Source organism: Lemur catta, chromosome 2, assembly GCF_020740605.2.
Source record: "Lemur catta isolate mLemCat1 chromosome 2, mLemCat1.pri, whole genome shotgun sequence".
Classification (NCBI taxonomy): Eukaryota; Metazoa; Chordata; class Mammalia; order Primates; family Lemuridae; genus Lemur; species Lemur catta.
In genome coordinates, this window is record NC_059129.1 from 128,820,093 (window position 1) to 128,834,848 (window position 14,756).

The following is a 14,756-nucleotide window of genomic DNA, read 5'->3' on the forward strand; positions in this document are numbered from 1 at the left end:
ATGCACATACTGAGCATCTGTCTACCCAACTTAAGTCCACTTATCAGGGTGGCTTGTCAACCCAAGTTAACAAACTGCTCCAAAAGCTTACACTTGGAGATGTCTCCCTCCTATCTTCATTCTCAGGATCTGGACTCTTACACCAGGTTTCAAATCGGCCTACCTGACTCTTCTTCAAATTCCTACCTCAAATCATGTGACTTCACTACTTAGACTCACTAGAACAACCGAGCCCTGTCAGCCAGTGGGTGAGGCCTGTCATGCACTGCTGCCTTCTTCCTGCGCTTCCCGCCTCCCCTGCTCCCAGGGTCCTCCCCTCCGAATGCGAAAGGCTCATGGCCTCCCCAGAACCTCCCATCCGCCCACCTCCTTTTCATTCTTTAATGTCACAGGAAGAGAAAGTCCCCTTCTGAGAAGCCTTCCTGGGTTTCCTCACGCAGTAAAGAACTTCCTCCACCTGCACAGCTGTCAAAGCACTGAGGTTACATTTCAATTGTGTTTCCCTGACTGTCTCCTGAGCCATGGGCCTTTCCATTTTTCTGTTCTCAGGCCCGGTATAGTGCAGGCGCACAAGACATACTTGTTGACAGAATGAACTGATACCGCACAGCAAAACTGTCACATAGAACCCTAAGAATCCCTGGAGATACAGCTATACAGAATCCCTAAAAGGCTAAAATGCGTCCATATCCTGTGTCTCTTTCCCCTTGCAGAGTGTGGTCTGAGGACTGGACAAGCTAAGGAACTGGTAAAAGTGCCTACCTTTTCTAAAGGCTCTCACCTCATCAGTTTGTATTTGGAAGCAAAGGCTTTGTCACAGTCAGGCTGCTCGCATTTGTGCGGCCGCTCGTTGGTGTGGGAGTAACTGTGGATAGTGAGCTTGCCCAGGGTGAGGAACGTCTTGCCACACGTCTGACAGGAGAACGAGGCCATGGGTTCTGCTTCTCACACTTTCCTTGTTAGATGTACTGGCCAAATGCTGTGCCACCTAAGCACGCCAGGAAGGACGGGGCCGGGCAAATCGGCAGGGTCAGCGCAGCTGAGCTCCAGACCACGGACCACTCGGTTACTAATAGCTTTGGTTCCTGCTTTCCCACACCCCAGTTTATACGCAGTGTCAAGCTGGGGGCAGAAAGTCTGAGGCACTGACAAGCTTCACGGGCAGAAAGGTACTTTGCGTCACTGGAGCTGGGGCATGGCTGGGATCACCAGACTGTCTGTGGAGAGAAGAGGAACAGTTTTCCTGCATTAACCGTTTGAAAACAATGCTTTTCCGCCCCTACCACTTCAGCATCAACTCCCTAGGATCAACATGTTCCTTTAAATAGATTTAAAAGAGCATAATTCTCCACCCAACCCACCATGTGCTTCAAGGTCCTTCTGCATACAAACCCACCCATGGGTGCTTCTCTGAGGGTCAGGGGTCCAACAGCCAGCAGGGTCCCGCCGGCCGACAGGGCACTCTTTCCTTTGTGACGAGGACAGTTCTTTCCACAGATTCAGGATTATCTACTTCAAACCATGATTTCAGGTCAGTGTGATGTTCAGTTAACCAATTAAAAAAAAAAAACAAAAACAAAAAACATTCCTGCAAGTTCGAGTGTTTCACTGGTACATAAACAAAAATCATCCCTGCTTATTCAAACCACTGGCTTTTCCTCTCCACTCTTTGTGAGTATAACATAAGTTGTTTGTGACACCTGTTTAAACTTCCAGAGGATGAGAAGAAATAATTTGTATACATCTAAGTTAATTTGTTTGTAAGATTACTATGCAGAAGCACTGATATAAACAAAAGGGGAGTAGTAATGCTAGTCTAGTTGCCCCAAGGTGGTGAGAGGGAAAACGTGGAACAAAACCTAGGGCTCAGGTAAAAGCTCTGGCCACATTCAGGTCTGTAGGCACCAGCCTCTAGTGAACTGCTCTACTGATCTCTTCCCTTTTTGTTTACGGAGACATGCTCCCATTCCCCAGCCCCGCCCTGGAGGGCCAATCCAAATACCTGTTGCTAGCTCGCTTGCAGGGGGTGAACCCCTGGCCTCAGCAAACTCAACTTGTCTCAAACCCAAATCATTGTCACCCTTCCAACCCAGCAGAGTCACCCAAAACCAGGTGGTTCTTCCTCTATGCATGGACCAGCATTTGAGGAACCTTAAGTGCTCACGGTAGCATCATGAACTACAGGCAAAACCCCGGCTCACTAGAACCCTGTGCTAATATAGAAAGAATTATTCTCCTGGGTGGATGCTAACATTTCAAGTGCCGATACTTAAAAATAATTAGAGTACTACATGGTTACATGGAATACACTTGAGTGGCTTTTGTACGCAGGCCAGCCTTTTCTGAACTTTGTCGAGTAAGCAGGGCACTCGTGGTACACTGCCCAATCCTGGCAAGTCTTTAAAGCTGTTCCCTGCACTCACGCATTTATCGCCAAGTCTTTAGAGTTGCTCTTCATTGTTAAAAGTTAATTTTTAGTTACCTTTTCAGTTACTTTCAGATCAGAAAGTTGGAGTCTAGCTAGATTAAACTTTATCGTAATAATAGGTCAAGCATCTTTAGATATACCAGTACCTAGCACATGTACACAGACAAACACACATTCCTTTTCTAACTGGCAAGAATTGCAGGAAACTGTAGCGTGCCTCATCTCCTGTCGCAGATGTTTTCAGTGTCTGGTCAGAGTTCACAGCACCAGCCGAATACCCCTCACCATCCTGCCCCACCCTCTTGGAGCCTTTAGAGCTGACTTAAGTGCTTTGGCCTGAAGGATCAGCACCAATCCAAAGCAGGGGACACACAGCTGTCCTTAGCCAGCACACCCTGGCACCAAACCATCTTTCTGTTGGTTCAGATCCTAGCAGCAAGCACCACCGCATTCCTCTGCAACCAAGTGTGACTTTAACTGGGCACCTCCTGGCTCTGCCCAAACCCCTCTACCCCAATCCCTGGCTACCTTCCAGTCTTCCAGCTCATGCCTAAGGCCCTACTACCTTGACGCAGCCCCAACAACCCTGGCCACAAACAAAATAATTCCTTCTAGGAATTCTCTCCCGCCTGCTGAGTTTGTGCTGCCAGGCCTCATGACCTGTCCCACTTCTCCTCCAGCCTACGTCTGGCCGTAACACTGGCCCAGCTATGAAACAAATGCACTCATTCACTTGCCATTGTTCCGTGTTCTTTCCAATTCTTGCTTTATGAGATGACCAGTATGTTCAAGAGAACTTTTTGTGAGGATCATGTTACATATATGATAGCCACTGAACACTCAAAATGTGCCCCCTGAGAAACTGAAGCTTTTATTTTATTTTGTTGGACAGCGCAGGCAGACTCTTAGTTTCCCTGTCAAAAGAGATGAAAGCAAGGCTGTGCTTTCCTTGGACACAAATGTGCCGCTGATTCATCGTGAGGTGTTTTCCCTGAGCGTGGGAGGAATGTACATAGGTCCAGTCCCTTGTTCTGTGAATGCAGTGGAAAGATTCCACAGTTCAAACTCTAGCTTACCCACGTTAGCTACGTCCTGAGCTTCAGTTTCCCCATCTGTGATGTTCGCCTGATGTATGTAAACAGGCTGGTGAGGACAATCAATGGAAACAAAATAGATCTGAAAGCACACTGTAATTTAAGAAACACCACTGGAATATACGGCAATTACGGAACACTGGAGTAAAAGTAGAACCATGTCTCAACGTACAGAGAATGGTTTCTAACCATTTAGCTATGCATAGAATGGGGAGAAGATACACATTCTCTCTCTGTATATATACTTTATCAGTTATTCATACTGCAGACAACACATGTGCAGAAAGAACACAAGAGGCGGGAGGTAGGAAGCCTGTACTCTTGGTTTCTCAGCAGATATAAACCTTGACTGACTGCTTACCAACACACTTATTGAAAAATAAGACTTCTTCAATTAAGAAGAAATTGCCCTTTGGCACTGATAAAGTTTTCCAGATCCACTTTCCAGACACTTCCTCCCTAAATCCAAAAGTCCAGCACTCATGGACACCATCCATACCTACATTTCTCTTGGGCCTTCAAGATGGTGGGGATAATCAGAGAGTTTCAGACACGCATGTTTTATTTAAGAGTGAGGCACATTTCCTCTAAGCTCCCAAAACTTTCCCTCAAAGACCAAAAAATAATGTTAAGTCTCTCAAACACTTTTATTTCATGAATGTCTATTCCTAAAACTTTTAGATCTGTGTGTTAAATACACCTAGGCCTAACACTAAGTGAAAAATTGGTCCTCAAATATTGAGCTGAATTATTATAGGATAGTGAACATTCTTTAATTTCTTCAGGAAGTCTTTAATGACGAACTCAAATTCAGCAAACAGTTATAACATTTCAATCACCGTAAATGTGTTACTTAAATATGGACCTTAGAATACAAATATTTGCACTGCTTTCATGACAGAATCATAAACTTCTGTAAAAATAAAATTATCTTTCCTAATAGACTATACAATTTGTGGCTGAGGGTCAAAGCTTTAGCTATTTAAAAAAATAAATAAATAAACTGTGTGGATATATACAGTCTCTCTCGTCACCGTGCACTTGATCGACACTGGCTATATACTGTTGATTCTGATCTTTGGTTGAAACCTGATGCACTTTCTGGTCACATCCTTACAATTACTTTCTGTTACCCGGCAAACCACCAGCAGCTCTAATGGCGACCTGACAGAGTGCTGGTCCTGATGAGGGTCAGGCTACTCTATGACTTGACATGCAGACTGCGTGTGAGTCTTAAACACGGTACTATTTCAACACCTGTCACCCTGGAAAGGTAGTAAGTCTTACCCCAAAACATCTCAGGACATAATTTTCAGTCCCCTTGATTCTAAAAATACTGAGTGACACAGATCTGCCAGTATGCCAAAGAAGGCTTGTGCCATCTGCTTCATTCTGCTCATGCTGATTATTTTGGGGACAAGAGAGGATCAGACTGGAATAAGAACATATATATATATGGCAACAGCCAGGAAAGACTGGGGCCTGGGGGTATATGATGGTGGTGGTGGGAGGTCATGTGTAGTTCTAGGACTTCCCTGATGCTGTATAACACAACCATAACTGTTTTACAGCATTCTCAAAATAAACTATGACGTTGGGCTTCAACTTCCATTGTCCCCAGTGACACAATGCAAGGCCCATTTCTGAGAGGAAATTGAATTTCCACATTTGGTCTTCCAAGGTGGATGGCTTTTCCCAATGTCAGTCCTTTGAAGGACACTGATAGTGAGTCTCTACCATCACATCAAATTACTCAGAAATGACAGCAGGAGAAAGATGATACCCAGAACCTCCAGGTAGTTGTCACTGCTTGCTTTTTGTTATGTGCACGTGTTACAAAATTTGCTAGCTATTGTGTCCAAGTGAGGGCTGGGTCTCATTTTAGGTCTTCAAGAAAAGGTGCTCACAGTGCTGCACTAACTTGGTTGACGATCACAGCCGCGAGGCTCTCACCGTACAGGCAGCCTGGGTCGGGGTTATCAACCTTGCCTTAGAGCAGGGCCGTAGTGGGGCCCGTGGCAGAGCCTCTGGGCCCCTGTGAATTCTCTGGAGTTCTGTGCAAAATTAGGGAGCATGTGTATCGGACTTCTCATGGTGAGAGGGACCATAGCTGTCCTCAGATTTTCTAAGGGGTCCCAGATTCACACAGGTTAAAGAACCTTGACTGAGCGAGAAATGAAAGAGAATCCTTGTTGATGCTGTCAATTCAGTATGACTCTTCACAAAGTCTCTGATATTTCCTCATCCGCGGGCCACATATTTTATGCCAGTGTGTTATCAGGATAAAGTAGGAAAAAAAGTTTTCTAATAATGTTTTTCTAAAATCCAAGCAGTAAACAACTTGGACAAATAACATTTCAAATGTGGGTCTAGATGGTAATTTAACAGGCCCTGTCATATAAGATAGGCCCATGACTAGAGGGCAGATTCCCCTCAAAAGTCATAGGAGTTCACTTCTCAGCATCTTTAAAATTCTTTTATGAAAAAATGTGTATCCTCCATAAAGTACTAAGATGTTGTCATTAAAACCCACTGACAGCTGAGCTGACAGGTCACTGGGAAGAAGACACTTGCCTAGGACGACCTCCTCAGCTAGACGCACAGAACCTGTCACCCTGCGATGTCTGCAGACCTCCCTCCACAGTGGCCCAAGGCAACCATGGCCAAAGATCAATCTGCTTGCTATTTCCTTAACCTGCTACTTTCTCTTGTAATTCTGTTTCCCCTTCCTGGAATGTCCTGTGATCCCTTGTCCACCTGGTAAACTCCCACTTTTCTCTGTCACTCCCAGGCAGAGGAATGTGTTTCTTTCCACGAACTGAGACGCTGACTCAACAGTCTCGCAGACATGTCCACCTAAACATGTTTGAAAAGGTTCCACCCTGGCTTCTGCCACCCCACAGCCTGCTCAACAAATCAGGTTTGCTACCTATAGAATCGCTGAAACTGTCACCTTGAGACTTAATTTTGCTAACCCACGGAATAAGCTCTTATTTTCTTACAAATGAGACTTAAACAAGAAAGCCAAAGTGAATCATTAATCTGATATTCAGAGAGAAGACTGAGAAAGCTCAGCTGATTATCCCACAAGCTTTAGAACATCTAATCTGTACACAACCCATAAAATTTGAAAAAGGACAGGGTGCTCTGTTTACGAAGAGCGTGAGTAATATCTAGTTGAAGATGGCAGATTGAATAAAAACATTGCAAGTCTCTCCAGAAACCGCTGAAATAGTCTTAGTGGGATTTTTCAAAAATGCAGCCTAAGATAACAGGAAAGGAGAAAACTGCAACACATTTTGGGAGCTGGAAGGCAGGTAAACAGGCAGTGACTGGCTTAGCTATCCCAAGCAAGCTGAACTCTAAGCCAGTAATGAGAAGCAATGAATCATCCCGAGTGACCCTGCAGAACCCACCAAAAGTCTCAGAAATTTGGTGCAGTAGATACCTCTGGAAGTGAGGATGAAAGTGGGCATAAAAACAGAGTGGGGCCAAGTCTGTCAGTGAAGCACTTAGCTCTTCTGACCCGTCCGGCCTCTGCAGTGGGGAAACTGCCCTTCCCTCCCCTGCCCTCCTTTACACGCTCTGTCCGGAGAGGGTGTAACAGCAGGGACTATACTGAAACAGGGTGACTGTCCCCTCTCAGGGTAAGAGGGTGGAGGAGACTTCTCTGGGGAGGCTGGCCAGCCCAAGAGAAAAGAGCTGGCAAGGACAAATGGGGGTCCTCAAGGATTCCCCCACATTACCCTACACGGAAGCCCTGGCTGACAAGCTGCCCGAGTATACAAAGCCCTCATCAGCTTTTCAGTGGCTCTACTGGTAAATCATCAGGCAGCCAAACATCACCAGGAACCAAAGGAAAGTATCTAAGAGGAAGAACTGACACAAAACTAATACAAAAAAGCAGCTGGGTCGGGGCGGAGGGGGGAAGATACTATGGAAAGAAGAAAACCTCAAAAATAACTATAAATAATAACCTGGGGGGGCAGATATTCCTAAAAGAAGAGTAGGATATTATTTTTTTTTTTAAGAGAGCAACAAGAAAAGAGGCAGTGGGAAGGGTATGACCCAGGGACTGGGACAGACATCTGAGCCAGACTTGCCAGCGGAGCATCCAAGAACCTGCGGTTTTAACAAGCTCCTCTGATGACTCCTTGGCCCCTTCTTGTTTGACAGTGGGGCTTATGTGGAGGGTGCTTGCTATTTTCACATGTTAGCTGGCTCTAAGACTCACGACTGATTAACAGCATGAGGCAACCTTTTATAACTCGGCTAACACACCCAGATATTAATTAATTTTATTAATAGTAAAAATCATTCATTTTTAATGATTAAATGATTAAAATACATATCATTAGACCAAGAAACAGGAAAGAGGAGGGGATGATTTTTTAAGTCAATAAAATAGTTTACTATCTATATCATATGGCAAAGTTACCTATTACCACCACTGCCATTAAACATTTCATTATTGTATTAGAAGTCATGGACCATACAATAGAGCAATAAACAGAAATGAAAGATAAAAATTGGAATGGAATAAATCTTTCATTATTTTCAGACAAACGTCTACATAGAAACCCCAAATAATCCCCACACAGAAGACTACAAAGTTTTGGTGAGGCATTTGGCTATAAAGATCAAACTGCAAAATCAGCTGCATTACTAAATACTAGCAAACAGAAATATAATTTAAAATACCATACGGATTAGCCAAAACAAAGATATCTGAGCAATGCCCAGTGAAAGGGAAAGAGGCAACCTACAAGATGAGAGTCATGGGCAGGATGTATGTATTCAAAGTTGTTCTTTCTCAGGAATTAACAGATATAATACAATTAAATTGCCCTAGAATGACTTATGCATGAAAAAAGGTAAATAAAAGTGATGACAATTATTAAAACTCAAGGTGGTCATTTTCTAGGGAATGATCATCTCTTGCTTGGGAGATCAAGAAAAGCTTTATGGGGAAGTCAAAGTTTGAGCAGCACCTACAAGTTGGCCAGGCGTTCCAGGGGAGGGGATCCGTTTCAGGCCAGGGGAATGAATCCGCGTGGGGCATGTGGAAGATAGATGGTTCAGCAGGACTAACTCTGGGTGCAGATACGGGCACAGCGGAAAACAGGCTGGAGAGACAGGGGCAGAGACCAAATCATGAAGGGTCTATTCCTCTAGCGTGAGGTGGGATTTGTTGTAAATTTTTTAGCAGATTGACTGACTACCCTACTTAGTCAAGGCCAGCCATGAACTCCGGGGTTATATGCAGGTGGAGTGAGGGGGCTGGGAGAGACAGACACAGGTAGAGGCGAGTAGAGATGCCACTAAAACATGCCCATGCATGTGAGCCTTAAAGAGCCACAGAGGACAGAAGCCAAACTACCCATGAGAAAGGACAACCCAGGCACTGACAACAGGAGCCAGGCCATGGGAATCCATTGTAAACAGCAGGCTTGTCATCAGAATCTGCTCTTGGATGGTAACTCGGCAGGGATGTGTGAGGCCCGCAGGAGGGCAGTGGGGCTGGGGGAGTGAGACCATTTAGGCTTCTGCCAGACCTCAGAAGAGACAACGCCGGCCTACAAAAGGAGGGAGGGCAGCTTCCAGTGACACTCTGTGACCAGACTAATTGCATTAGGACTTAGGTTAGAGGAAAGAGGCAATGGTGGTGGCAGAGAGGGAAAGGAAGGATGAGTCGCAGATGAAAAATCAGAAAAAAAAAAAAAAAAATTAGTTGTTAAGAGTTCAGTTTTAGACATGTTGCGTTTAATGGTGCCTGATGGGCATTCAGGCCACCAAGGAGACCCGAGGAGCTCTCCTAAAGAACAGGGAGTGACACCCTTTGGTTTTTGGGAATCAGATGCCATTCTGAACCTGCCTTAAAAAGGTGACTTTATAAATTACTGAGCTCTCCATGGGTGGCCTCAGATCCTGTCAGTGAGCTCACATGATCACCTTGATCACCAGTGTTTTTCCTCTCCAGAGGGGTTTGGTGAAGTGGGTTAGCCCTGGGGGGAAGGAGGGATTTGTTTTCTTTAGGGCAGGCTGCAGCTAGACTGATCCTCCCTTAGGACATCCACTCTGCACTGCAGCGCGGGGGGCGGCGGGCTTGCGGGGGCACGCAACTCTCAGGCTCCAAAGGCGAAAGAAGCCTCTGCCTCTGAAGTCCCCCAGTCCCACTTGGGCATAGTGACAGGCTTATGGTGATAAAAATAAGCAAAACAAGAATTAAGTCTGGATTGAAAAACTTGATAAGACATTCGTATATAACTTCTTGATGGTGATAACACAAACAAGACATTAACAACCAAAACAAAATTAAAAAAAAAAAAACCCTTTGGTTGCCTAATCCACTTGAAAAAAGTGGGCTTTTTCCAGATGACAGTCTTTCTTTGCTATGATTTGTTTAGCAGACTGAGGATATATTCTAACCTACGCAGGCAAGGCCAGCCCCTGACTGTCTGCATGGAGGTGGAGGGAGGGTCTGGGAGAGAAGAGGTGGAAGCAGGTGGAAAGTCACAATAAACTGTGGCACCTGGAATGGGAAGCAGCCCTGAGAGGCGACGGGAAAGGCATCAGTCCATCAATGGAGCCTCAAAGAGCCATGGAAGATGGAGAGAAGCCAAACTTCCAAAGGCAAAGGATGAATCGGATGACCAGAGAGCTGGGACCCATCACCACAGAAGTGCCACATCTCTCTCACAGGTCTGTCACCACTCACCACTGCCCTTTCTTCACCTGCAGAGTGGAAGCAAGAGGCTGGCACAGCCAGGACTCTCCTGACAGGGCCAGAAGTACTTCTACTGGGCAGGTCATTTGGCATGGAACCCATCAGGGAGCAAGGAGGGAAGGAACTAGCTAGCTCTTCAGACTCTTGAATCTTTGACACGCCTCCTCTCCCCACCGTACACACCATATTTGTATTTGTATTTTTAGAGATAAGGTCTCACTGTGTCAGCCAGGCTGGAGTGCAGTGGTATAATGGTAGCTCACTGCAACCTCAAACTCCTGGGCTTAAGCAACAACCCTCCCACCTCAGCCTCCCAAAGTGTTGGGATCACAGGCGTGAGCCTCTGCGCCCAGCCTTGTTTTCAAATAGAAACATTCAGGAAGAAGCAGACCAGTGTCTGTAAGTAAGCAAAATCAGTATGTACAGCCAGAGAGGCAAGTGTTAACCCCAAGACTTGTTCTCAAGCTGAGATGGGATCGACATTGTTTTAAGATGACTATTTATTAATAAAGACTCTCAGTAGCCTGGTTGGGGTGAGGGGTTGGAGAGTGAGCCCCAAAATCCAGACAAGAGCTTTCTGTATTAAGAAAAGATTTTCTAATTGTTTAAGCCAGGGATGGGGACTGTTCCTTTGTGACAGCTGAAAATATATCCCCCTCCTCCCTCCCTAGAAGCCCTTGAGGACTTGCCTTTATAGACCCTTTTAGGGTCTGCTTGTATAGCTGACCGCGGTGATCTCTTTCCCTGGGACTCAAGTGTGGGACATGAAGGGACCAGAACTCTAATTAGCGGCAGGGCCTATTATTGTCCCAATACGCTTACCACTCTGGGGGATAAAAGCCCGTCTCCTTCTCAGGAAGTGTGTGAGGATAGAGGCTCACTCTGAGAAGAGGAATGAGAAGCATACCAGTCATGTTGACCACAGGAAATCAATCAAAAATCACCTGACAGAACCGTGAAGGCTTTGAGATCTAGAAAGGATGCCCAAGACTTGGGTGGACCATATGATCCTAAAACAGTGCTATCACTACATAAATAGAACTGGGACTAGAAGTACAGATAACAATATGACAGCAGGGTCTCTCAGTAGGGAAATTACAGATGATATCATTTTTGCTTTGCCTTTTTGAGTGTCTGCACTCAGTGACTGCTTGGGCCAAGTCTGTGGGAGCAGCCGGTGGATAAAAGGGAGAGGTGAACTGTAGGCCAAGGCCAGGACATGGGAAAACACAGTCATGAAGCCACACAGGGGCCGTGGGACATGCAGTGCCCCTGGCCGGGGGTGCCGAGCATGGAAGGGGAGTAGCAGGAGAGGGCCCTGGAGGGGGGCCGTGCCAGAACCGGAGAACCTGGGATTATCCCAGAGGGAACTGGGAGCCCGTGAAAGTGAGGATGTCTCATCGACAGATCACTTTACAGAGAGGAAAACAGTGACAGGCCATCACTTCTCCCTCCCCACGGAAGGAAGAGCAAATATAAAGGTCCTGTTCTGAAATGCCGACTGGTTCTTTTCACACAAGATGAGCCCAAGACCAAATCTGATTACCCTGGACACAAATGTGACAGGCAGTTTAAGATGACAACGTAAGGGGGGAGGAGGGGATGGGTAAATTCACACCTAATGGGCGCAGTGCACACTAACTGGGGGATGGGCATACTTAGAACTTGGACTCAAACGGCACAAAAGCAATTCATATAACCAAAACGTTTGTACTCCCATAATATTCTGAAATTAAAGAAACAAAATGACAATGTATACTATTTTTTTTTTTTTAACCTTGCTCAATGGTGGCTAGATCCAGAACTCTTTTTTCTCCAAAGCGCGGCTGCCCCCTCTCTGGCCACGGGCCTTATTTTATTAGACTAAATTATTGCACTGAGCAGTAACTTTTGTTTTTCCAGGTCACATCCGATAAATTCAAAGAATGTAAAGTGAATTGTTCATCCAGGAATCCTTAATTTGAAATATAAAAATACTTACCACTGCTCCTTTAAGATTATCCTGGTTTTTAATTTTTTCTTTTTAAACTGATAAAACACTTCACCGGCTTTCCCTTTTCAAAGAAAAAAAGACGCTGAAGAGACAAGGCAAGTTTTCCAAGCTACTACACTGGTTTCTCTGAAAGGGGAAAGGAATGTTAAGGAAATGGGAGGAAGCTTAAAAAGAGTGGAACACTAGCAAGTGGGACCTCTTCTCCTTTTCACCTTAAGTTTCTTTTTCTCTCCCATTCACAGCTTTAGGTCCTTTGTTTGTTTAGCAAACCATTACAATCATACCCAGCTCAATGGGGGAGGAATGAGAACTCTCTAAGTAGCTGTCCTTGCAAACCACATGTGTGGTCCGTCCCGGGCCCAGCCGCAGAGCTTTCATGTGCTGCTCTGCACGCCTGTGGCCCTGGGAGCCGGCACCTTGCTCACAAGAACCCCAATCTCTAGTGCTGCATGCTGGCTGCTCCTTCCCAGTATCCTGTAGCAATGTCTGCAGTTGCTCTTCCTTCCCTGCTTGCCTAGCGACTGTACTGTCCCCTCCTGCTTGGGCCTGTCCCCTTCAGCTCCTGAGACAGACATGGCCTGGTGTGTCAGCCACCCCCACCTGTCCTCAGCCCATGGGCTCGCCACTGAATACGGGGCAGACACATGCCAGGATCTTCCTGGTTATCACACCTAGTCTTCAACTGTCAAGTGCACTGTAAACAGAAGATACAAGGCAAGGCGCCCTCCCCTGCCTCCCAAACCTAATTAGAACTGCTAGTGCCTTTCTCAGGTCCTAGCAGATAGGTTGGCCCTGTGGGGATGAATTTCAGTTTCTTGGTCAATAAATCAAAGTAATATTTAGCAATATTGTATTTCAATAGGAACCAATATTTCATAAATTATATTTCAGTTGTGCTCAGAAAGCCCTCTCGTGCTATTTTGTCTAATAATTTCCATCTCACAGTCCTGTGAGATAGGTAGCAAAGGCATCACTGTCTCCATTTGACAAATAAGGAAACTGAGGCTCAGAGGATTTAAGCCGATTGCCCGTAAGCATGGACTAACGAGATATTGCAAGGAGTGTACTGTTCTAAGCAAGGCGCCTAGCACATAGCAAGTGCCCAAAAAGCATTAGCTTCCATTAATCTCATTTCTGATGACAATGATGAACAGAGGCGACACCCAGGTGTTCTGAGCTTAGCCGTGCACTCGCCGCACTTACACCTTGCCATCCCTCCTAGCCAAACTGCGTGCAATGAACTTCAGCAACAGCTTTGACCAAAGAAGCTTTCTTTTCTTCCAAATCAAGCTTCAGAATATGTGGCTAGATTGCCCGGTGCAACTGATATGTGACCAGCATCTTCCTAAGATTCATCAGTCAACATCTTTCCCAGAGGGAGGAAAGCCTTTCATGCCTCTTCTTATGTACACACTTAGGTGTGTAGCCAGGGGCAGGTTTCATGTTTTTGAACTGACAGGGGTGTCAGCAGAAAACCCCACAGATCTGCAGGTATGACTGGGCCGTGGATAGGGGACAGAAGAGGATAGGAAAAGTTGCTACTGTATCATCGGGGTCCTGAAGCGTAGAGCATACAGACGCTTTAAAAAAGAAATGGCTAAAAGAATCCTGTTCTAAGGCATTTTGCAGTTTCAAGGGGAAACATTTTTTTTTTTTTCCACTACAACCTTTTTGAAGTACCTGGAACCTCCAGCACATCCTTGCCTAAGTTTACTGGGTGTTTCCAAGCAATCATTAACAAACATGCCCAACTAGAAATAATTTTAAAACTTGCGTACCTACTGGATAACAGGGAACATCAGCTGCAAGGCAGGTATGCAGTCCTCCCAGAGGCTTGTCTGAAGATTCAAACCTGTAAGAAGAGACCTTGCATATCGCCAGTGAATGGAGCTAGAAAGACATACCCCCCTTATTCTATAACCTGAGCTTCACTTCAAGAGCACACTCACACAACTTATGATATGCAGAGATTTTCTAGTGTTTTTTACATGCACTTTAAGTAGATTCAGTATTTTAGATGATCTTTAAGTACTTATATCCTTTGTCCTACTTGAAACTGGATTAGAAAAACTCTCAAGTTTTCCCCTGCTTTCTGCAAATGGAATAAAAACACATGAAATTGCTTACATAAAATATTCAAAACAGCACTCAGAGGAAATGGTATTTTTTTAAACCAACAGTATTAAAATGCCATAAAACAGGTATGCAAATCTATGTAATAAGAGAACCTGAAACAAATTATGAATTGAAAGAAAGCAATGCAATAACCCACTGGGCACTCATTTTCAACAAAAGCTTCATGTAAACATACAGATTTATCAAATTTGCAGGGTGAAAAGGATAAAGTCTCCAAATTTAATATTCAGTTAAATGGTTACTAAACCTACATTAGAATTAGTATGGAAACCTTTTAAAAATACGGATTCCTAGGCCACAGGGCAAACTAGAGCAAACTGAAACAGCATCACTGGAGCCCAGAAAATTTATGTTTTTAACGAGTCCTCAGAAGCAAGT

General features: G+C 45.1%; 1 protein-coding gene across 11 annotated transcripts in view; it reads right to left on the minus strand.

Moving 5' to 3' along the window:
- PLAGL1 (PLAG1 like zinc finger 1) overlaps positions 1 to 14,756 on the minus strand; it is a 77,886-nt gene that overhangs the window by 6,231 nt on the left and 56,899 nt on the right. For 4 of the 11 annotated variants that reach the window (XM_045544507.1, XM_045544502.1, XM_045544505.1 and 1 more), the window contains 3 exons: positions 14,021 to 14,094; positions 1,397 to 1,509; positions 782 to 1,217 (listed from right to left, as the gene is read on the minus strand). In XM_045544507.1, coding sequence (XP_045400463.1) covers positions 782 to 933 — 152 coding nt within the window. In that variant the 5' untranslated portion in view covers positions 934 to 1,217; positions 1,397 to 1,509; positions 14,021 to 14,094. Of the gene's footprint in view, positions 1 to 781; positions 1,218 to 1,396; positions 1,513 to 14,020; positions 14,109 to 14,756 lie in introns of all 11 variants that reach the window. The other 7 variants (XM_045544506.1, XM_045544510.1, XM_045544509.1 and 4 more) reach the window with 6 other exon arrangements.